Here is a 23022-nt window from a genome sequence, read left to right on the forward strand (position 1 = left end):
CACTTCCTACAAAGTTCCATGCAATATGAAATGATCTTGAATAATAAGATTTCAAGGATGTCTGAAGGTATCCAACAATTTATTTATTTTTTTTTTTTTTGTCATCGTTTGGACTGCCTATTTTTCTTTATTATCTTATAGGAGTAGTATAAGGCACAATCTTACCTGATATTTATGTGAAAAAGCTGTTTGAGTGCAGAAAATGTAAAAAAATTTGAAAGACTCTGAGATGGACCAGATGACATCTTTCACATAAGGAAAATTTTCAGAACAGATTTCACATTTTTATGACATCTTACATAGTTTTCAGGGTTAGTTTTGTGTTCCCATTCTTTTGTCAGTATGTCAGGAGTTTTTTCTGGAATTGTATTTGTACAGGTCAAAGTTTTAAGTTATTTGGTTTTCTTCCAACTCTTCCTCTTTATTTTTTTCATTATTTCTGAACCACTGAACACAATTTAAATCCTTAAATAACCGGGGGAATTACCATGGTGTGCTCGTTCGGATTGGAAATTTGTTAACACATTTAACAAATTTAAATGTGTTAATTTTTAAATTCTCCAATTTAAAATGTATACATTTTGCACATTTTAAATTGGAGAGAAAATATAGTTTAAATGAGGTAAACAGAAGAATCAACAACAGCAAGTTAGGAAGTCTGTTGTGAAGACCGCCTGGGAATGACAGAACCACTGCTGATATATTACCCAATAAAGATAGTTTATCGCCTACCAAAGTGTTTTTGTTATTTTAAAATCTTATTACTTTTGTTTCAATGTAACACTTGTTGGTGCAAAGAAAGCACATTACGCTACAGGGAATAAATTCTAACAAAAAATGCAAGCAGTGCATAAAGTAAAAATCATGCATGCAAATTCTAAGCTTGTAACAACTGGGCAGCACTGAATCCGTGACTTATAAGTGAAGCCATTTGTAAAAAAAAAAAAAAAAAAAGAAAAGAAAAAGTGACATTGAGAAATGGACTTGGCATGGGACTTCTAAAATAAAATTGCCCTGCAAACTGCAATTTGATGCTGCTGTAATACTGGGTCAGGTGGATGTGTCTGCAAAAGAACACACTGAGGACTGTGTGTTGCCTCTGCACAGTTCAGGTTGTGGTGAGGTCTTGTGTCTCTGCACATGCACGCGTTGACTCCAGAGAGGAGGACAGTAATAGTCTGTTAATTAGCCTGTTGCTCCCCTGCCTGTGTTGTGTGGGCGTCGCTAAGCAGAGCACATTCACGTTCGCTCGAGTTGAAGAAAAACAACTAAACATGTTTCCTCCCACGAATGCTAGCGACACCCGGTTGTTTATTAATCTGCGAAATGCATAAACTTGTCAGCTTTAGTTGAAAGTGGGCAAGCTGCTTCAACAGGAAGTTATCCTTATAAAGCAGCTTAAATTAGCAGGTGATATTAAGCTAACTTCTCAAGTCGTCGTTAACTGCTTTATGCATCTTCTCCCCAAGTTTTCAGCAATCTAATAAAAAAAAAAAAAAAAGGACTCTGACGCTCTACACCAAACGGCGAGCAAAGGTTATCCGGTGAACTAGATGAGGATTTAGATTTAGGAACCCTTAACAGATCTTATTATTTCACCATCTGTCTTGAGTTCGCTCCATTTTCAAGCGTGATCTCTACCGATGAATCTACCCACAACTTACCTCCGGAGATCTGTTCTGTCTTCAGACATCAAATAACTCGCTGCACAGTGGCTCTCCTGGTGTGTTTTTCCTGAGATTTTTCTACCAGCCGTTGCCACATCACACCTGCGGTGAAAACTTGCTCTTTCTTCTGTCAGTTGACGGTTCTCACAAGTTGACTTTAACATCCCTTGCTGCTTCAGTCTTTTCAGAAATCACTCACAGATGGTATGATGCTTGTTAAATCCGGACCATACATCTACACATCTCTGCCAAATTCAAGGTTTTTATGACAAACACATTAAATTCTTCGCAGTTCATCCGAAAAATATATAATACTGTTATAAATATTTTAAAAATACAAACTTAAACACACCCTAACAACCTTTAAGCCAATGCTTTTCTAAAATACCTTAGTTAAAAGTCTGTCAGCATCTTCCTTACAGAAGTTCTCCCAATCTGCAACCACACAAAATGGGATACATAAAAAGCAACACATGTATTTTGATACATGTGTTGATGCCAAATTAAATAGTACATTTCTAATTTTAATTTTCTATGGCAGTTTTGCACGTCAACGTTCGCATGTCCGCTGCACTGTTTGTGACAGATCAGCAGGAGAGAAATGCGCAAACATTTTAGCAAATATTCCTAAGTTTTTACTACTACTGTGAGGGCTGGTTGCCTCTACGCTCCAGCTCTTCACGTTCTCCACTGACACAGATTTGGGTTGTTCCTACTGTATACATCCCTTCTCATATTCTATCTCTGCATGAGTCTATTTGCTGTTATTATCTGTCACTTTGCTGCTGTTGCACAGAAATTACCCCCTTTGTGGGACAATGAAGGAAATGTCTGCTCTATTCTATTCAAATGCATGTTGGATCCATTATGAACACAGCAAGAAAGGACAAAGTTTAATCTGAAATAGGATATTGTCGATATTCACCCTAAATTTCAGAAAATAAATCAAGAAAATCATAGTTGCTACTCTTGATCTTGCTATATAACCCGTTTTAATCTGTAGATCATACATTTATTATGGCATTAGAATGTATCGGTAAGATTCGGTTCCTCGAAGTCTGCTGGGACTAGATGGTGAATCATAACATTTCATAACATCATCAGTGTGTGTTGATGTGTGTGAGTGACCTGATTAAGGGCTGCACAGAGCGAAGTGTAGGAGGTGATACAGTAACACCAGCTGGTCCACATACTGACACACCAGACTGCCAGATAACCTGGTGTGTGCGTGCGTGCGTGCGTGTGTGTGTGTGCGTGTGTGTGTATAGGAGGGGGGCTCTTGGAGCCAAATCTTGGATGTACAGAGATCAGGTAACAGGCTGACGTCATGTCAGGCCGATGATGAGTTTCAGTAACTCGTCAGCACAACCACCTGCTCAGTCATGTGTTCGCCGTGGCCTTCCAGCTGCTCTGATGTTTACTCACACTTTTATTCCTCAAACTGATGCCACTAAGTTGCAGTTTGTTTTTATTCTGTTTGTGATGGTTTGCTTCAGCGTTTGTTTTTCTCATCCCAAAAGATAACTGTTAAAAAAACAGCTGTTTTGTCGTCTTCTGATATTTTCTGGTTACTTTTTGAAGTTGTCTAAAGAATTTTTTTTTTTTCAACAAATGGAAATGCCTCAAGTATTAACAATCATAGTGAAGGTCAGTAGTTAGGCTTCTCGTTCCTGGTCCCGCTCATCCTTCATGTTTAAGAAGAGTTCCTGTTCCAACATGCATCAGAAACGATTGAATTACCTTCTGTGCAGGCCACTAAGTTCACCCTGTTAAACCAGGTGTGTGGAAGGGCAATGAGTTCAAAAAACCAGGGTCGATAAACGGAGTCAGAGGACCTGGACACAGTTTCTTCACTGCTCTGTCTGTTGAAGAAGCAAAGCTTCCTTTTTGGCAGCAGGGATTTTAAAAAACAATGACAGAAAAGATCTTGTTTTATTGCTGAATTTATGTAATTCCTGGTTATGATTAGATGAAAATAATAGCGTTGTTTGCTCAGTACTATTGTAAATCTGCTCACATGACAGGGGATTTTTAGTGCTAATTAATTGTCACTTTTTAATTTAAAGAACTGCAAAAGGTTTTAGTGAAAGAGAGAAATATTTTTTGTATAAATAAATCAAGTGCAAGTGTTCTGGAGAAAGTTCTGATCACATTTGTTTTGCTCAAGATTGAAATGTTTTTTATGTGTTTTTTTCCTTCAACCTGTTATTTATAGGATTTGTAAAAGCAATGTATAGAACAGTGAACCTTTACTTTGCCCCGATACTGTACTGAAACGCAGCAATTATTCAAAAATCAAACAAAACGAGCAATTTAGTGAACTTCAACAATCTCTTGAACTTTTACTTTACAAAAACATTTTCAAAAAACTAAACAACTAAATAATATCAATAAGAAAATGAATAAGCCTAATGAATAATTAATTACTCAGTTTTGAACAGTGGGAACTGTCGCTGCTTCTTACAGCCTCAGGTTTGTCCTTTAATTCCTGCTTCATCCAGCAGCTTTGTGTGTGTCTGAGAAGTCCAAGACTCACTCAAAGGAAACTTTGTGGGTGTAGTAATTACCAATAGTTTGTTGGCCAAATAAGATGATCTCATCGTCATCACCTGCACCATTTAGAAATGTATTCCTACTATAAACAGCAGAGTCAACTGTGTCAGGAAGTAGAATCTTTTGAAGGTGTCCTGTCATTGTAGATTTTACTTTGTGTTGTTTAAAGAGTACGTTATAAGACAAAGACTCCAAAGCATGTTGTTGAACTATTACTATTCAGTAGTAATAGTTTCCCACTGATGTCCACGGATAATGACCAGCTCATTAGGGTATGAATAGAAAAACATGGATTTCTTGGAAGCTTCTTTAACTGAAATACGGTGGTACATTGCAGCTAGTTTGTCTGAGATATAATTTACTCCAATTTTTTGCGTGTTTTCCAACACTGAGGCTTTTTGTGCATATGCTGAGTAGCTATCAATGAAGGCAACAAAATTCTGGTGTAAAAGAAATCTGAGCTCAGACTTTGATTAATTTGATTCTTAAAATAGTCTGTAAATCATACATATATGGCAAAAAATAATTTCAGAAACTCAAATACAGCTTGATTTGGTTCTGTAGGAATGCCTTTTATTTAGTTTTTACCTTTGATATTTTACTATGTGTGGAAAACCAGTGAACATTTAACTTTATTTTAGAGGCATGAATTGAGAGAAAAGTGCAAATCTGACAACATATTTGCATATTTGTGCTGTAAAAACATTTTTATGGATAAAAACAGCACAATTTTTATTCTAAAGTGTCATTAAACTTTTAAGCTGTACAGGTTGTGCAATGACAAAAGTCATTTTCTCGATATCTAGAGACGAAACCCAGTACATTTTTATAAAAGTAAAATGTCAGTTGCACAGCAAGAAGAGTCTTTGCACAAGAAGCAGCATTTTAATGTATTTGTCAGCTGGTAACAACAACATGTTGGTAACCAAGGGATCAGTTCACCATGTTACTCTTTTCTAAAACTAAAACTTGTTTACATTTGGTCTTTTTCAAATGTCAAAGAAACCTTCACATTTATAACCAAGTAAAATTTGTGCTAATTTTGAACAATGTTGTGTGCAATGTTCACGTTTTATAGATCTAACATTAGACATGATCTCATTTCATCCAGATTGTTTTGAATAAACTTTTGAATGGAGCTTCTAGTTTTTGCCTCCTTGCACAGTGAGTCATATCAAAAAGTCCCACTATGTGAAATTTATACAAGGATGCTGACACTTATTTTTTTCAATGATCAGTTTCGTCCTTGGCGTAAAACAAGTTTCACTAATGTAATCTGATTTTGCATGTTTGCAGTCTAAAGTCATTTATACTAGAAAAAAAAGGCTCACTTCAAAGTCTTTTAGGTTCTTAGCTTGCAATAATAAATTAATAAAGTGAAGGAGAACCATAAAATTTCTGTGTATTTTTTTTTTTACCATCAGTGCACAAGTAACAAATTAGTGCAATAAATAAGGATTTTGGATTTCTTAAATCTGATCAATGTATTTATTTACCATATTTATGATTTTACTGCATGGAAAATTTCCTCAAAGATTTTTTTGTGGGCTTTTTGAAAAAATATACGGAATTTGTTTTTCCTCCATTATGCTTTTAAATTACTTCAATATTAACAACTTGTTAATATTGAAATAATATTAGATTGAATTGAATCTTTTGTGATGTAATTCTCTGACTTTGACTGGACCAACTTCTTTCTGCCCCGCAGCTGAAATGCCATCTCCCTACAGCTCTCTGTTGTCTCACTCTATTGGTCACTTTCGGTTATGTAAACAGAGAAATGTGAGCCCTCCCTCCTCATAGGAGGCGTGGTGAAATAGCAAAACTGTGGTAGTGTGGCAAAGGTGACTGAGCTTGTGTGCATGAATTTTTGTTACCAGGCAGACTTTGCAGTCTTTGCTGCTGCTGTCAGCTCTCCTCTTCCCCCTTCCTCACCATTTCTCTCTGCTGACCCTCCCCCACACACAGCAATGTGGGTTGAAGAGTGAAGTCATGTGATCCTTTTACATCCCATCCTCCCTGTACACATGTGAATGATAATCCAAGGGTCTTGGGAGTATACACATATTAACTCTCTCTAATTCTAAGATTGTTTGTGTTCCTCTGTTTTATTCCTTTATATGTGATTTCTTCCACCTTTTCCTGTCTTGCATTTTGTCATTAATCCTCCTTTTAAAACTTCTTAACTGTCACCAGGACACCGGTGTCCTAATGGAGTCATTACGTAACAGGTAGGGGTTTTAGGGGTAAGGGGTTAATCTCTGCATGCGCAGGAAAAACCAAGAGCCAAAGGGTTCAATGTCCCACCCTGTAAGTTTGCTGCTCACCCTGCAGGGTAATTCTTTTATGCATAATATATTTTAGGAATAAATAGGTCTTTATTTCCAGTAATAAAATAGTCCACAGCATAAAAAAAAATAAGGCAAAAAATAAATCATCAAGTGAAAAGGACAAACGCACCCATCACAAAGCAGACAGTTATTGCAATGTTGAGAAAAGTTGAGGTATGTATTGTGTCGCTATATGTCTCACTATTGTTTGACACATTCACACGGCACATACATTTATAAATGTAGTTCCTCGGTAAAGCATGAACAGTTGGGATGATCCGCATAACAAACATTTAATTTGCAGATGTGATTCTTGGAAGTTGAAAATGGGATAAATATGTTGTGATGCTACGTCCGTTACTTATTCACTCATAGGCTATGTTTACATGACACTGCTGTCTGGAAACTATTGGTATTTTCAGATGCTGATTAGGGAAAAGTTCCATGTTTAGATGAAACCACCAAGACATCTTGAATCTGCTGTAGTTGTCATGCCAGGCCACTACATGGTGCTGTGAGATTAGCATGTTGTTAAAATGTGCATACGCTTTTGGCCCTTAAGACTCCCTAATGTTAAGACTCCATGAATACTGTGTGTATTTAGTGAGCTGTGCAGACACCTCACACACTGGCTGGTTGAGACTTCATAGTCTAGCATACCGATATCTTCCTTCATTTCTGACAATCAGAAGTGATACCAGCAATTTTTATGAGCTAGTTGGGTGCAAAGTCTTGCTTCTTTTCCACCAGGCCACCTGTTAGTGTTGCACAGTTGCAGCCTGGGTGATTCTCAGCCTTATCAACTCAGTGTCATATATGTGTCTGCATTTAGTCCACATGGACCCTTTGCAGGGTGAGGTATGTTGGATCTTTAGTCTGCACCTCACCAACTTCAACCTCATTTAGAAAACTGTTACCTGACTCCAGTGAACCAAGGTCTCATGTAAAACACACACATGCATTCCTTATCAGAGGAAGTTAAGTAGCACATCCAGTACGAAGTTGTCTGCCATTGTTTTTGTTGTTATCTACCACTGCAGATAATAACAAACCCTGCAACCTTGCATTCTGTGCATTTGTGCTTTCACACCAGTGAAGTACTTCACATCTCCCCGGGGTGGATCAGTCTGAGGCCTGGCTTCAAAAAGTGCCAGTGTCAAAGAATCTTCTGAGATACTTTCCTGTAGTTGGTCCCATAAGACTTTCGATGTAAAAGTGTTCTGGAGTCGCTCATGCCAACATAAGACAGTCTCTTCCTACAACAAAGTCAAATAGTAGTGTTTTTTTTTTTTTTTTAAAGCTGTCCACTTTTTCTCACGTTGATCAAGGCTTTTTTATGAATAGGGTTTTGACATTTACGTGGTACATAAGTTTGCAGTAAATGTGGTGTTTATGATGTGTTTATTACGGTTTATGATGTGTTATACTGTCTTCTGAAGCCAAAAGCTAATTTTCCAATAGCTGGGCTGACCACAAAAGTGGTGTGCTCCTGTTGCTCAATCTTCCTTTGTGTCTTTTCTCTGTGTTACTCTTTACTGATTCCTTCTTGCTATGTACTTGTTGTTTTGTGTTTGCCTAGTGAGAACAGTTCTAAACTCCAGTGTCTGTATTAGTATTGTTGCTGGCCTTCATGACCACATTGCACTCATTTTCTGATGACTTTAACTTCCAGCTCAAATAAATCTTCTCTAACTGATTTTTTTTAAAACAACAAGTTCCCTGTATGGTAATGACCTCCAGAGTCACCAGATCTCAATCCAACAGAGCACATATTGGATTTACTGAATTGGGAAGTAGAGATTTGCACTGTAGATATTCATCCAACAAACCTGCAGGACCTGTGACATGCTGTCTTATTTCAGTATAGACCAGCAGTCTCAAACTGCCTTTCTTTAGGGTCAGTTGTGCGAATTTGTGATGTGTCTCTTGCCCTACCTGCTTGAAATAAATGGTGAAACTGCCTCACTAGGATGCAGTCAGGCTCTACAGAGCTCTGCTAATGAGTTAAAAATGGAGCCAGGTGTGCTGAAGCAGAGAAACATGTAAAGGTCACTTGAGGACTAGAGTTTGAGACCACTGGTAAAGACCCACATCAGACTCTGACGAATGTTTCCAACACCTCAGCCACAGGATTATGTGTTCCAACTTGGCATTATACTTAAGAAAGTGGCCATTAAATGTTTGTTTCTTGACTGCAGATGTTTTCTCCTCCTCCACTTTAAAGTCTTTTCTTCTGAACCCATCGTACATCTGTAAAACATTTCATATATGATTGGCCTCTTAAAGGTTTCAAGTTAAATTGGCTCCAGGAGACCTTCATGGTTGTTGTTTTGCATTCATCTGCTCCTCCTCTTGTGTCCTTGTCAGTCCTCTCACCCTCCATCCTCCTCTTCATCTGTCCATCTCGTTCTGATTGAACCCGTTACCTCTGTTACCTAAGGCAGACTCTCTGGGGTGGGCGTGGCTTGCTGGCGTCACGTCGGCTTCTGTGTCAGTTGGTTAAAAAATGCGGGGGGAGGGGAAGAAGAGGAGGCGGACAGAAAAGGCAGCGCCACTGGAGGCGTGGGGGGAGCTGCTACACTCGCCCGGCTGAGGCCCTTTTCAGCGACTCATTGTTTTGTAATTGTCCCATTGACACTACGTCCTCGCCGGAGAGCCGGTTAAACTGCGAAACGAGGCTAGAAGTTTGGACGCTCACAAACTCTGACACACTTGCCCAGTGAGGGAATGTGTTAGCTGTCAAAAGATGGAGCACACACCGACTGGAGTTAGTTTTTAAAGTGGAACGTGTATCTCTCAGCACAGTAGGAGACCACAACAAAAAAGTTTCAGCCACATGACATGGGTGAGTAGCTGGAGTTTCTTTTGAGTGATTGAGTGCATGACAGCTCTTATAGTTGGCTGACAGTTGTTTCCACACAGCAGTCAGCTTTTTACTCACCCCCGACATCTTTAAGTTCATATTTCTGCCATGTATATTTTTATCAGACACAAGGCAGGGGGAGATCTATCATACTGACCTACATGTGGTGCAGTGCAATTCTGGCAGAGCACAGCTCTCTTGTTTCATAAGGCATATTATGAAATAGAAGCAGAAGTTGTCCTTGTTATCCAAATAAAATCCTGGTTTACAAAAAAGTCTAAAAAACTCATTTGACTGGATGCAAATTGTCATTGTTTTCATCATAACCTGTTGTAAACCATCATTTTTTTAAGTAGTTTTTGGATTACAAACAGCTGTGATGAAGCATTTAATCACAGATTGCACATTTTCTGAAAAGATATACAACAGCATTCACTTCCCTCTGTGTGTTATTGTTACAAATCTGATTGAATAAGCCTACAAATTGAATAAAATGGCTTCTAGTCTCTCAGTAGTTCCTAGAAATTAAGGTCAAATTGTTACTTGGCAGTACTGACTTGATATTATTCTTTACACAAAAAAAAGTTAATTCATTTTGTGAGTCATGCCCTCATTGATCCACGAGTTAAGAGGGATTTATTTTGCTGATCAGGTTTCAGTTTATTTAGTCATTAAAGCTACTACCAACTTTTGTGTAAAGAAAATGAAACTCAATTAAAATATGCACATTACAGTTTGTTATCTTCAACACACGTCATGGTCTGCTTTATTATTTGTTGTCCTATTTATGTCTAAAACATAAATTATTTAAGATAAAATTTACTATCGGAAAAACAAGCTTTCATGTGGACCTACTTACATTGACATTAAATGCTACAGAATCCTGTGTGAAACTTGTTGCTAGTCTAACATAAATCTTATCAATGCTAGCTTATTAGCTTGATTTTTGTGCCTCTTTGACGTCATCATCACATATACTCTTTAAGGAGAATCCACATTTTCTTATTCAGGATGATTTTTTAAAAACTTTCCAATCCCCTTATCCTTTAAAGAAAATTCATGTATCATCCCTCAGTTGTACTTTTAAAAGGCAGAATTGTTACTGAAGAAAACATACACAACTGGACAGCATGTTTAATAATGTTGATGAGTGTTTCAAGTGTCTTAAATTAAGGGTTTTCCACTATTTCCCATATTTTTGTTTCTACAGTTTTTTTGGGGGGGTGGGATTTTCCTATGCGTTAGACAACTTGACCTTTAAATGATGTTAGCTTGACTAAATGCTTTGTCACTGTCTTATTACCTTCCATTTTCCAGTGTACGTACGAGCTGCACATACCGTATCGTGAGTTTTGCAAAGTATTTGTTTGTTGGTATTTCCAGAAACCTTGACCCAGATTTTTGCGACCATATTTCTTCTCATTCGTATTACACAACACAGCTGACAAAGAAGTTGACTCTCATAAGTTTGTGTGCGCAACCACTATATCGCTTACTTCAAAGAAATGTAATTGTTACCAGCATGTTTTCATATGCAAAATATTAAAGCTTTGTTTTATGTCTTTAAGAAACCTTAATAACATGTACATTAACAAGATGACTGTAAAGTGACTGCTTCCGCACATGCTCTGCTATCCTACGTATGCTCATAGGGGCGTGTATTTTATTTTTCCTTTCATTTGGGATAGGGGGAAGGTAGAAAGTGACACTCAGACCCTCCCATAGACATACCCCCTGAATGGGGCCCCAGCTCCAACATGCAGGGTTATGTAAGCTTTCATCTGCCATCCCTCCTGCTTTCCTCTGCCTTACATTGGTGTTATTGAGTGGAGAGGAACACACGGAGCGGTCAGCTAGAGCAGTCAGTCACTCACCGAAGCTGCCGATTTAAAAACCAGCTGCATATTAAATTTAGGCTGAGAGGAGGGTGATAAACCTCCTCCTTTAATTTCCAGTTCACAAAACAGAGGTTGATTCCAGTGTGACAGAAAGGCAGAGAAGTCGATCTCTTATCTTTCCGCAGTAACCATGCTGCTTCTGGATGAATCCGAGTCTTTTTCAGGTAGGTGACATTACTTACTTCACGTTTTAGGAGAACTGGGGCTGCAATGAGTGTAAAAACCCGGAGGGAAATCTGTAGAAAGTTTTGGATGCATATAAGTGAAAAGATCTTGCACAAAACACCAGAAACAGGATTTGAGGTTAGATTATGAGAAGCGCAAGAAAAAGGATTCGGAGATGATTCACAGCCAGTGGCTTATTTGAAAGATAATGATCGGTGCTGGTGTGGTGCAGTGCTACTTCTATGCGACATCCTGTTTGCAGAATAACATCATGGACTGAAGGCAGCACAGGGCAAAGAATTTATAGGAAGACCTTCAAAAGTGAAAAGGACTCAAAACAGGGATATTTCTATGAGTTTTGAAGAAAACAGAAACTCCTTCACAGATGGACTGTTAAGTTACTTAACCTTGTTGCGTAACAGCAGATCGTACCGACCAAAGCAAGCATGGTCTGTCTTCTCATGTGTTTGCCAAACCTCTTTACTTTCAACTTGTCTTTAGACCCGTCCGTCCCTCTTGGATGTCATTCCTTGTTTTCTCTCGTTTCTTCACTTTTTGTGGGGGATTTTTTGCCGGTCTCTTCAACTCACGTACGCAGCCCGTTCCTCCTGTTGTCATCCAGGTCCCGCCTTCCCATTGGCTGCTCGTATCATTACCTAAACCCCGGCTTGTGTCTGATTGGTGGAGCCGTGCGGGCTTGAGCCATGCTCGAAGTGTGAACATGTGGAAGCAGGAAAACATATGGTTCAGCAGAGCACTGGGTTATGGGGGTAAACGTGACAGGCATAAAGAAAGGACGGCTCAGCATGAGAGGATGCTGTTCAGCTGAATAAATGTTGAATACCAAAAGAGCTTGTCAGTTCTGAAAATATTGTTTGATTAGTTTAACAAGTTGAGTTTAATTTTTCCTTCTTTGATTAAAAAAAATGCATCACTACAGTTACCTCGAGGTAAATCATAAATTTGTTTTCTTGTTTTGCAATGCATTTCAGAAATGCCTGAACTTTTAATATCAACTTCAACATAAACCGTGTCTTGTTTTTACTAGCAACTTAACAAATATGGAATATTGTTTTCAAGTTGGCTTAAATCAACCTGTTTTCCTTTTCCCAAATGTAAATATTGTTGTTGTAGTCTTTCTGGTTTTAATCTTTTCATTTATACATGTTATTTAGATTTACATTGATCAGAAATGTTTTGAGCATTACAGCATTATTTGTACTGTAGCTGACTGGTTTCTCTATAATAAAATATTTTTTCTAGTCTCCCTGCCCTAATTGTAGAGTAAACATTGTATTCAGAGAACAGATGCTGTAAAACTCGATTTGACGTTTATTATGGATTTGCACAGTTAGTTTAGATAGCATTACAGGGGCTGTGCAGATCCTTACCTTAACTCACATTTCCAAAAGGCTGTCAACATTACAAAACCCAGTCTGCTCAGTGAAAGAGGCTGAAAAGCTCAAAAGGATGAAACGGAGCAATATTTCTGTATTCTGCTCAAGGTTCCTGTTGAAAGTCTTGCTCTCTGTTGTTTTCTCACAGCCTAAAGGCCATGGAGGAGAAAAAAAATGCTTTTCATCCCTTTTTTTAATGTAACGCAACACTTGCCTGCAACACACATCTCAGAAAGAAAGGCTAAGTTTCTGTCAGTACTTTTGTGAGCAGTATATTAGAAACTTGGCTGAAAGTAAGAGTATACGTTTGTCCCTTGGCTAGATTTATAAAACGTTATGTTGACAGATTCCTCTTTGTTTGAATACATTTTATTCAGGATGTTCTTTAAAACATTGCCATAACATGAAAAGAGGATGTACGTTGATCGTCTATGGAGAAATTACAAATGTCCATATGTCCTTACTTGTTCAGTTTTCATTTGGGAGTTTTTGGGTGAGCTGGAGCATTTGATGATTCATTATTACTGAAATGAGTCATGACGAGCAGCGATAAGGACTAAAGAACACACTCAGTTCTCCTAATCCATTGTGCTGAGTGTGTGTGTGTGTGTGTGTGTGTGTGTGTGTGTGTGTGTGTGTGTGTGTGTGTGTGTGTGTGTGTGTGTGTGTGTGTGTGTTTCCTACCCCTGTGTGAGTACAGTCTGTCCTTTAGTGAGGAGATGCTTAGTGAAGGAAATAGAAAAGTAGACCTCTGTGGTACAAAAACAGGAGAGGGGGTTGACAAACTAGATTGCTTGTTCTGTTCTGACAACCTGAAAGTCCAAAGTTACACACAAGACTTTTTAAAATTGTCTTTATAAGTGAAGGGTGTTTTTGTCACAGTGACCTTTTGTAATATTAAATGTTTTTTCCAACTTGTATCTTAACTGCTGTGCTTTGGGTGGAGTTTTTCCCTGACAATATTCCAGCTCCAGTCTTTGTAAGTAGCTTTAGTTAGTTTAATATCTCAACCATTGCTTGTTATAAAAATTAATAATCTGAGTCATCCTGCTGAGTCATCAGTTATGGGAGCCCTAATGTGCTGAGTCATCCTTTGCTGTTACTCAGCAAACCGTGTTGAATCTGACTGGACGGTTTGTCTTCCTGAGCATGTCCAGAAGGTTCTAGATGCTGACCGCCACTCAGGAAAATTAGGGGGAGAAAAAGCATCTTAGAAAGAGCTTCTGTTGGTAATTCTGTCGGTTTTTCTGTACCTTAATTTGAGTTGATACGCATATAGAAAATCTTTTTCTTAGCATATAATGAACTCAGACAAATGTGGAATTCTTTGATCTAAAATAGCCGTCATGTGCTCTGACACAATTTTCCACAAAATGTTTAAGAGATCTGTTTCTTAGTAGGTGGGATTTCGCAGAAGTATTTTACAGGGGCTGAAGGTAGACGCCGTCTGCCAAAGAACATTACGCAACAGGCTATAGTTTGTCCAGCACACCGACAGCCAGCTCCAGCTTCCAGCATGCGTCCTCTCTGCCTCTATCCTCCTCCTCCTCCTTCTTGGCAGCTTTGACACACTGGCCTACAAACTATCCTGTTCTACCTCACCTCACCCCTCTGCTGCCGTTGCTTATTGCATTATCTCCTTTTTATCTCTCTTTATACTTTGTCATGTTTTCCTCCTATATATGGTCCTTCACGGTTTCTTTGACTCACATGTTTCCAGCCGGAGCGTTTCATAACTCACCTGTCTCACTCTAATAAAGCAGCCCTAATAACTAATTCAGGGCAGTCTCTTATGTAACAGGTATGTGTATGTCTGTGCATTTGGGTGTCAGTTTGGGTGTACGTGTGTCTTATTTGCTTTGCAAAATTTTTACTTTTCATCCAGTCAAGTTGAATCTTCTGCTGAATCTGCATTTTAAATTTTAAAATATGCAAAGAGTAGTTTTTTTCAGTTGAAACCAGATACTGATATTAAATCAGGATAAACGTTTCTTGTTCCAAGAGTACTAAGATTATTTCTTTTAGCCAAATGGAAAAATAATTAGATTTTTTTAAAGACAGATTTTCATTTTCTTCAAATTTAGATGTTTTCACACATTTCTGATGCATTTGGTAGAATTGGCTTTTTAACTATTTGACTTTTGTCTTGCATACCTGCAGAAACACCCATTAAATCAGTAATTTTTATGTCTGAGAGAGTCATCGGGACGGTTTAAAGATAAACATCCTCTGTCTCTTTCTCTATCAACTCAATTTACTATTGATCAGTTTATCTGTTGTTTTGCATTTGCTCTCCCGTCATCCATACATCGTATCGGTCTTCACCGTTACTCTTAAGCCTTTGTGAGGCTTCAGAGCGGTCTCTAAAGTATGAGAACAGCTTTCCAAACAGCCGGATTGAGGCGTAAAAATCCCCGAAATCGTCAGGGTGTGCAGAGAAAACACTCGTAATTGCGTTTGCACGTTTGTTCTTGAAACATGACGCCGTTCGTCTTGTAAGTGCGTCCTGGATGTTTGTGACGTGGTGCATCTTTATGAGCGTGTGTGCGCGCTCAGGACGTGAGGTTTGTGTGAACATGCAGGTTGTGTAACAGCCAGAGGCAGCAGTTATATAAGTGTCCGCTCTTGCCCGACCGGCCTTAGCAGTGGTGGCCTGTCTTTTTAGGAAGCAGCTCTCTTCTTAGTGAGACTGAGGCCTTATGCCTGCCGGTGTGACAGCGACAGTAATTGGGGTTTTAATAAATCAGGCTGTAGTGCACGGAGGCGTGTCAGGACACCTCAGGCTGGAAGTTTTGTACACTGCATACCTTTCATCATATGCCTACCTACTGACCTGATTTAACTCAATCGGTTTTTAATATCTGCGCTCTTTCATCCATGTGCTGCTGGTTGGTGTCAAATCAGATAAAGCTTCCTGTTATCTGGGATTTCTTTCCACCACGGCGCACTTTGTCGAGGAAATGAGATGAGTTGTTGCTGCATCTCTTTGGAGGAAGCAAACCTTTTCCAAGTTTGGGCGAAAGCTGAGGTGGCTTACCAGAGTAAAAAACTTGACAACAAATGTTACCTTTTTTTATTGCGTTTTCTTTTAGACGTCTTGCCATCGTTTGTTTTTAACAGGATAAAATTTGCCATCACTTGTACACTCAACATTAGTTAATGAGAATTATGAACTCACTGGCAGATTAAGGATTTTTTTTTTCCCAAATCAAAAGTCACACGGTGCCACATTAAAAAAATCTTATTTCACTTCAAGGTAATATGAAGTTTTTTATCACCTGTGCAAATTGAGAGCAACCTGCTGAGTTGCTTCATGGAGTTTTAAGTTTATTTGAATTTGCTACATTTAGTTTTGTCTCTGAAACACAAGCTTCTTTCTTGTATATTTTAGTTGCTCTTCTCAATAGTTAGTTTCTTTTCTTTTTCCCTTTATGATGCTCCACAAGATCCCAGTAAAAATGAACACATGGGGCCAATATGCCTAACAACAACATACGTCTTTGGACTCCAGATGGGATTGTCCTTAATGACCTCCTGTTGATTTCCTGTTAGATGTATGAAAATGCAGAGTAAAACGTGAACTTGTATGGATCCTCACTGGGTTGTGCAATTAGAACTGATTTTCATAATATTTATTTGAGATCAAGCTGAGACCTAGATGGGGTTCCCAGCTGCTTTTGCCTATACGGGTTGCATTTAGCCGACACAAGTGGGTGCCATAAAAGACGCCCCTCTGTGACACTAGTTCTGAGTTTAGCCAGAGCAAACTTTTTAATTTGCCCACATACACGTTGTCTGCGACGTGTAAAATCCTGCGATTAAACCCACCTGAGTTGGGTCACTTGATCAACTCTGGTTTACGAGTCCAAATCCCTTTGACCCCGATGAGTATTACCCTATAAGCACACAATGCAAGGCGATGAGGAGGATGAAGCTAGCTTCTCACTGGCTTCATCAAATTCAGCGTCCTCCAAGTCTATGTAAAAATGTATAATAGAAACTTGTGTACATATTAGGAATTTAGTTATTTTTTACTGATAATCTCATGCCTACTTAAGATTGCATTCTTGCAAAAAGATATACAGTACTCGGTGTGCTACAGATAGACCTCTGATATACTTTCAGCTTCAAATGAAGCAGATGTGGTGTTGGGACTGTTCATCTCAGCTCCTGTCTGTCTTAACAGAAGGACCTCATGCAGAGGTTGAAGCTGGGTCAGATTTTGGGCCTTCATTGAATCAGTTGTCAGAAGAGAAAAAAAGGATGTGAATGAGATTTTTGAAAGCTGAATGTGATAGTTCAATGCAAACTTCTGCTTAAACCTAGATTTCCTCTTATGTATATTCCTCTTAATAAATATAAATCTTCCAGTGTGAATGTTGTACTGTATTAAAATCAGCTGAATTCAGTCACTATAAAAAAAGTAGAGAGTTAAATAATTTTAATTTCTTCCCATATTTTGGTCATCTCAAAACGACTTTGTGCACATTTTTTTCAAAAAGTTTTTGGAGATGGACGTTATTTATTTTAATGTAACCTTACAAACTGGTTAAAGTAGTCTATAAAGGTATCAGATGTGCAGTTTTCTCTTTCTGATTTATTATTACATTTTGCCTCTTATTCTTTGTCAAACAAGCTGCCCTCCCTCTGCTGCATTTCATCATCCTGAAGTTTCACAATTCCCACCCATGTTTTCCAAAACATGGAAAACATGGGTGCTACCACTGTGTCTTTACATGACACAGTGGTAGCAGAAGTGTTAGAGATTTTTTGGTATTATCATTTTGTTGTTACTTTAGTTCATATTCAGTCTAATGTTAGAGCAGATTAAAATGTTCTCTTCTTTAGTGTGTGTATTAACTGACCTGGGGGGTCACAGCTGCCTGTTCATCTTCAGGTGAAACAGTTTGACCAAGATTTGAACCGGGCTCAGGCCGTAAATCAGATATCGCATCTGGAACTGGGTTGCTAGTTGTTTAGGTAAATTGTTTTACGACCTTTGCTGTGTTTAGGTAAAATGTTTTACGACCTTTGCTGTGTTTAGGTAAAATGTTTTACGACCTTTGCTGTGTTTGGGTAAAATGTTTTACGACCTTTGCTGTGTTTAGGTAAATTGTTTTACGACCTTTGCTGTTTTTAGGTAAAATGTTTTACGACCTTTGCCTAAAACAGCAAAGGTTTTAGGTAAATTGTTTTACGACCTTTGCTGTGTTTAGGTAAAATGTTTTACGACCTTTGCTGTTTTTTCTCTGCTGTCTATCTTGCCTATCCTCCCTCTTTGAAGTTTGAAAATAAAAGACAAGCTTTACCCAAAGATTTTCAGAACGCTCTATGAACAGCTCGGAGGAGCAATTGATAGAGTTTGTTCTCCTTTGCAAAGTTTGTCATAAAATTCATATACGTTGTCTGTGGTTCTTTTATGTAGGTTCTAGGAAAATACCTATCAAGAAGGGCACAGAATGTACTGTATGTGTTTATCTTCTTAAGTCTATCAAGCTGAGAGTCAGAGTCTCTATAATGTCTCAACCCTTACTTTGATTACAGAATTAGACAAACTATTTCAGTACTTTATTCATTTCATTGACGTCTCCATCCCTCTCATTTCTGCATGTTTCCCAGAATCTTCCATCGGCGCTGAATAACTAGTTTGTTCTCAGTGTGTGTGACGTGAAGGATTCTCCACAGTTGTAGTAGGAAATATCTGCCGTCATCTGTAATCTGCTTACGTGGACGACAGCCGGAGAGCATCGGGGCGCGACACAGACAGAATGCCCATTTCAACTCCTCTCCGTTTTCTTTTTTTCCCCCTTCTTTGTTATTTAATGACATTTGATGTTGGTGAATAAAAAAAGAGATTGCAGAGGGAGGAAAGTGTAGACGACACACACACACAGGATTTGCCAGTGAAGCGAGACAGATGAGATGTCTAAAACTGAGAAAAAAAGTGGGACCTTAGGTAAATGATTTGCACTCTTTGTCTCACCACTGTTGAGTCTGCAGAAAGTTAAATTAGGTCAAGTGCTCAGGGTCTCAGTCTAGACGTCAGTACTCAGCTGCCTGACTTCATGTTTTATAGATGCAAACTCAGAAATGTTCAAGCAACTTACGCTAGAATGTCCTGAACCTTCACGAAGATAACAGCTTCCAGAAAAACAGCTGGGAGACGGGAGATTATCTTTTTTGTCCTGTCTGCATTTAATGAGCCAGCTCCAGAAAAGGTTATGATGTCACTTCATGGATTTTTACAGCTCATTTGAGCTTAAGAACAAGACATGTCGTCTTCTACTTATTGGAAATTCAGTCTGAATGAGCCATGAATGACAAAAAATGTACATTTGAACAAAGTTTCAGGAGGCGCCATTTATTTAATTTCCCCTTTAGGGTTAATAAAATATTTTTGAATTAAAATTTAATTTACAGGGTAACCAAGACTTTTTCACTGGTTAAGCATTAAATTATGTGTTCATTAGTGTAGCAAGAGACATTTGATTCTCAATGTCTCAATGCAGCAGTTTAAATCTAAATGTTTGTCCCATCTGAAAGTAAGAAGTATGCGAGGCAACCGGGTGTTTTTTTTGTTGCCATTTTTCTTTTTTGAACAAGCCAAACTCTAAAGCACTGTTATATAAACTCTCAACATATACCACAGATGGAGTTGCATAACTTTGTGGTTGCAGAAGATGTTTACAGCTGCAGCTGCCCTCAGAGACGCTATAGCATACTCATGACAAACAAGGGTTTGTCGAATTGTTTTTCTCCATTCATTGCTTCCCCCGGTGCCGTTTGTTCGTGGAGCACAAAGTTTTTCTTCCCACACTCGACTAAACAAATTAATGGTTTGGAAAAGCTGCTGTGGGTTCTGAGTTACTGAGTGACACTTCAGACTTCTGATGAGACAGCCAGTTATCAGGATGCTTGCTCACGTGTTGTTTTTTTTTGCAGCTCACCTTGAACTCCTTTTGAGGTTGAAGCTGCTTTCTTTGTTTGTTAGTTTCATCCTCCGATTTCTACCTTACTTGTTGCACGTTGATCATTTGATTCAGTCACCTAGCAACTGTCAGCAATTACGCTTGAATTTTCTCAAAGTAAGCCCTCCTAATGAGCAGGGTAGGTCTCGCATGTTGAAATTACATAAAGATTGGAACCAGTGGGCAGTTTTCTCTTGCTCCTTCATTACAGCTACTTCTGAGCTCTTCAGTTTGTCCCCAGTGCTGGAAAAGACAAAGGGTTCGTAACTTTATCGTTTTGAGTTCGCAGAGATCATAATAAGAGGATTACTGTTACTGTAACAAAGACTCAGTGTGTCACAAATGTTGAAAGCATTGCCAAAATGCCTAAGTTCATTAAATTCTCTGGTCATACAATGAAGGAACTGACCGCTGTACTAAGCTTAAAACTGACCGTCAGAAAGTTAAGTACTAGAGCCCACATAAACATATCTACATCAAAAAGATTGGGATTTTTACTCAACTTAGAGATTATGTCCAGCTCTTCTGTTATACAATATACAGTATTTATTTTTTACAAGAATTGTAGAAAATATGGAATTTGTTACTGACTGAGCATGGCCCATTAACCAATATAAAGGTAAAGTTATATTACTTTAAAAGGAGACACTGCTGAAGTAGGTAACTTTTTTAAACAATTTGTTTTACATGTTTCATTGTCACCATGTCAGTCATGCGTGTGTATGTGCTGCTAAATGTGCTAACTGTGGAGAAACAACTTAACAGGACAGGAAAATTGTTTGGTTGTTTCTGACCGGGAGTTGTGTATTTCTGCAGATGGCGGCAGGACCACCAGGTGGAAGCAGGGGAGCGTTTTTTGGGGGGGGGTTTACAGATTATCTGTCTCATATTATACAGTCAGAACACTGTGACAGTTTTAACAGATATGTAAAAAACATATTGGTTCATAAAAGTTACTAACTGCAACTTTAAAATTCAAAGAAAGTGACAGGAGTTTTCTTCAGCCGAGAATCTCCCCCACCTGTTGATGTGCACTGCTGGTCAGCAAGCTTAGCCTCAATGGACAGCTAATATCAGCTTGTTGAAATGTATTATTCTACAAAAGTGCAGTGATAAAAAGATGTATTATAGCAATGAGCATGTGAAAATCTGCTAAATTTAGCAGTAGTTTATTCCATTTTCTTGTTTCCTTTGTCATAGCAAAAAAATCTAAATAATGAAAACTGTTCATGTTAAGATTGGTGTAAATAATATTCAGTGAGACAATAAAAGATTTATGTCATTTTACCTATGATCAACATTTTATATTATTTTGCTAAAATGCTTTAAGAGCTTAAACAGAAGCAGCTGGATGACATCGAACATTTTGTGTAGAGTTATCATACTGTTCTCGCAATTCATAAACTTGTTAGATTTATAGTTGACATGTTCTTCTTCTAGCAAGTTCTTCATATGACTAACTCATGGTTTCTTTCAATACTATAACGTCTAAAGAAAAAAGATTTTGGTTTTAAAGTGAAAGGAGGTTTCAGAAGTTTACCCAAAATGTTCAGTAAGCAGCAGGATGCTCTGCTGTAACAGTGGTGATGCTTTGAAGGCTGGCCTGTGTGGGCTGTGGGTTGCAGTAGGAGCTGATTAACCGAAAGTTAATAAATGACAAGCTGAGTTATCTGGATGTTTTTTTCTTTTTTTCCCCACAATGTCATGTGGGTTTGTGTCTTTACATGATCAATTACGTTCATCTAAATACTGATTTTGATCGCGGATTCCTTGAGTCTCAGTGAGGGAGCATTGATTAACCTTTTTAGTTACATAACTTATTTAGTGCCTTTATGTGGGTGGGTTGTATAACCTACCAGGTCCTACTGAGCCAAGATTAATAAATGCACTTCCATTAAAGTTAAATATGATGTCTTTTTTTTTTAATTACCTTAGTTCAAACATTTAACGGCCACTCTAATTATTTCACTTGATAAGTTTGATTGTTTTAGATGAGATAAAGATGTGTGTCAGTCATAAAATGTTTGGAGTCCGCTTGCAGCTGCTGCCAACCTGTTAATTGCCTACACATGAGCATCCCACTCTTCTATTATTGGTAACTTCAAACAGAAATCTGTTGAGCAAACATGTCTCTGCTGCACTTATTCTTTCAGTTTTATCGCCACTCTTTTAGTTTGATTGGCTCACAATGTACAATTTTAAATGCTAATAAAAACCCACAGCTAATGGGATTTTTAAATGAAACCTCCAATTTATTGTGGCAAGCAAGCATTTTGCTCTTTGGGTCAAGTAAACATGTTAAACTTTAACTGGACGGTATCTTGTGAAGCAGGTATGACTGCAGTAGGTGTGTCTAAGAGCTTTTTAGAGCACATTTCGTAACCAACTTGACAAAATGTCTGCTTTCTTACGTTGGTGAATGAATCTTTGACTTGTCGTCCTCTTGACCCTCAGTAGGAAAGTGTCCCGTTTCCCAGAATCTGCATCTGTGTTTCGTTTGCTTGTGTGTGGGTGTGTGCGTGTGTGTCTGTCTGTTTGCTGTCCAGCCCGCTTTGATGTCTCTCTCCCCTTTTCCTCTTTCCTTTGGTTTTCCTGCCTCTTCGGACTGTTTGTGTGTTTGCGCTGATGTCGAGGCTCTTCACATTTCAGGAACAGTTATGTAACTGTTGTGTAAGGTTGTGCCGGACAAATGGAAAATGGGGTACACGGTGTTTTCAAGTGAATTTCTAAATCTGCGTCTGGCGACGAAGGTTGTTTTCTTTCTCTCGTCCTTCATCTGACGATAAGGTTAATTAGACTCATTTTATGAAACCTCCATTTTAATTACAAGGACCACAGTTTTTATTTATTATTATATATGTTGCTGTGTCTACCCCGTTACAGATTTATTCTGTTTGCTGTTTTTGTCATACTTATACGCCCTAGATCAGAGGGGGCCAAGTCGAGTCCTGGAGGTGTACTACTCTGCAAGTTTTAGATGTAGACCTTCTCCCAAACTGAGTCAAAGGAACAGCTTATTACTAGGTCTCTGAAGAGCTAAATGACATGTTAGTCATCTGGCAAACAGCAATAAGTCCACTTGTTGTCTTAAATACCAGTCTGGAACATAAAACCAAACAAACTCGAAGCCTTCCAGATTTTCACTTCTTTAATTAGTGTTTGCTCTTTGTTTTCCTTTGGG

At 38.4% G+C, this 23022-nt stretch overlaps 1 protein-coding gene and 1 long non-coding RNA gene across 7 annotated transcripts in view; both read left to right on the top strand.

The window, feature by feature from the left end:
- The window catches only part of LOC103467138 (helicase ARIP4-like), a 58525-nt gene that overhangs the window by 13736 nt on the left and 21767 nt on the right, over positions 1–23022 (top strand). Inside the window, exon 1 of one of the 6 annotated variants that reach the window (XM_008413233.3) lies at positions 9218–9395. The exons of 4 other annotated variants lie outside the window; for them this stretch is intronic. In XM_008413233.3, coding sequence (XP_008411455.2) covers positions 9392–9395 — 4 coding nt within the window. In that variant the 5' untranslated portion in view covers positions 9218–9391. Of the gene's footprint in view, positions 1–9217; positions 9396–11218; positions 11476–23022 lie in introns of those variants that run through there. One more of the 6 variants, XM_008413232.3, reaches the window with a different exon arrangement.
- Positions 17634–18269, top strand: LOC145552196 (uncharacterized). Its single transcript, XR_014088150.1, has 2 exons — positions 17634–17853; positions 18058–18269. It is a non-coding gene; the product is annotated as an uncharacterized LOC145552196 (long non-coding RNA).

The sequence above is a fragment of the Poecilia reticulata genome, chromosome 7, assembly GCF_904066995.2.
Source record: "Poecilia reticulata chromosome 7, P_reticulata-male-v2, whole genome shotgun sequence".
NCBI lineage: Eukaryota > Metazoa > Chordata > Actinopteri > Cyprinodontiformes > Poeciliidae > Poecilia > Poecilia reticulata.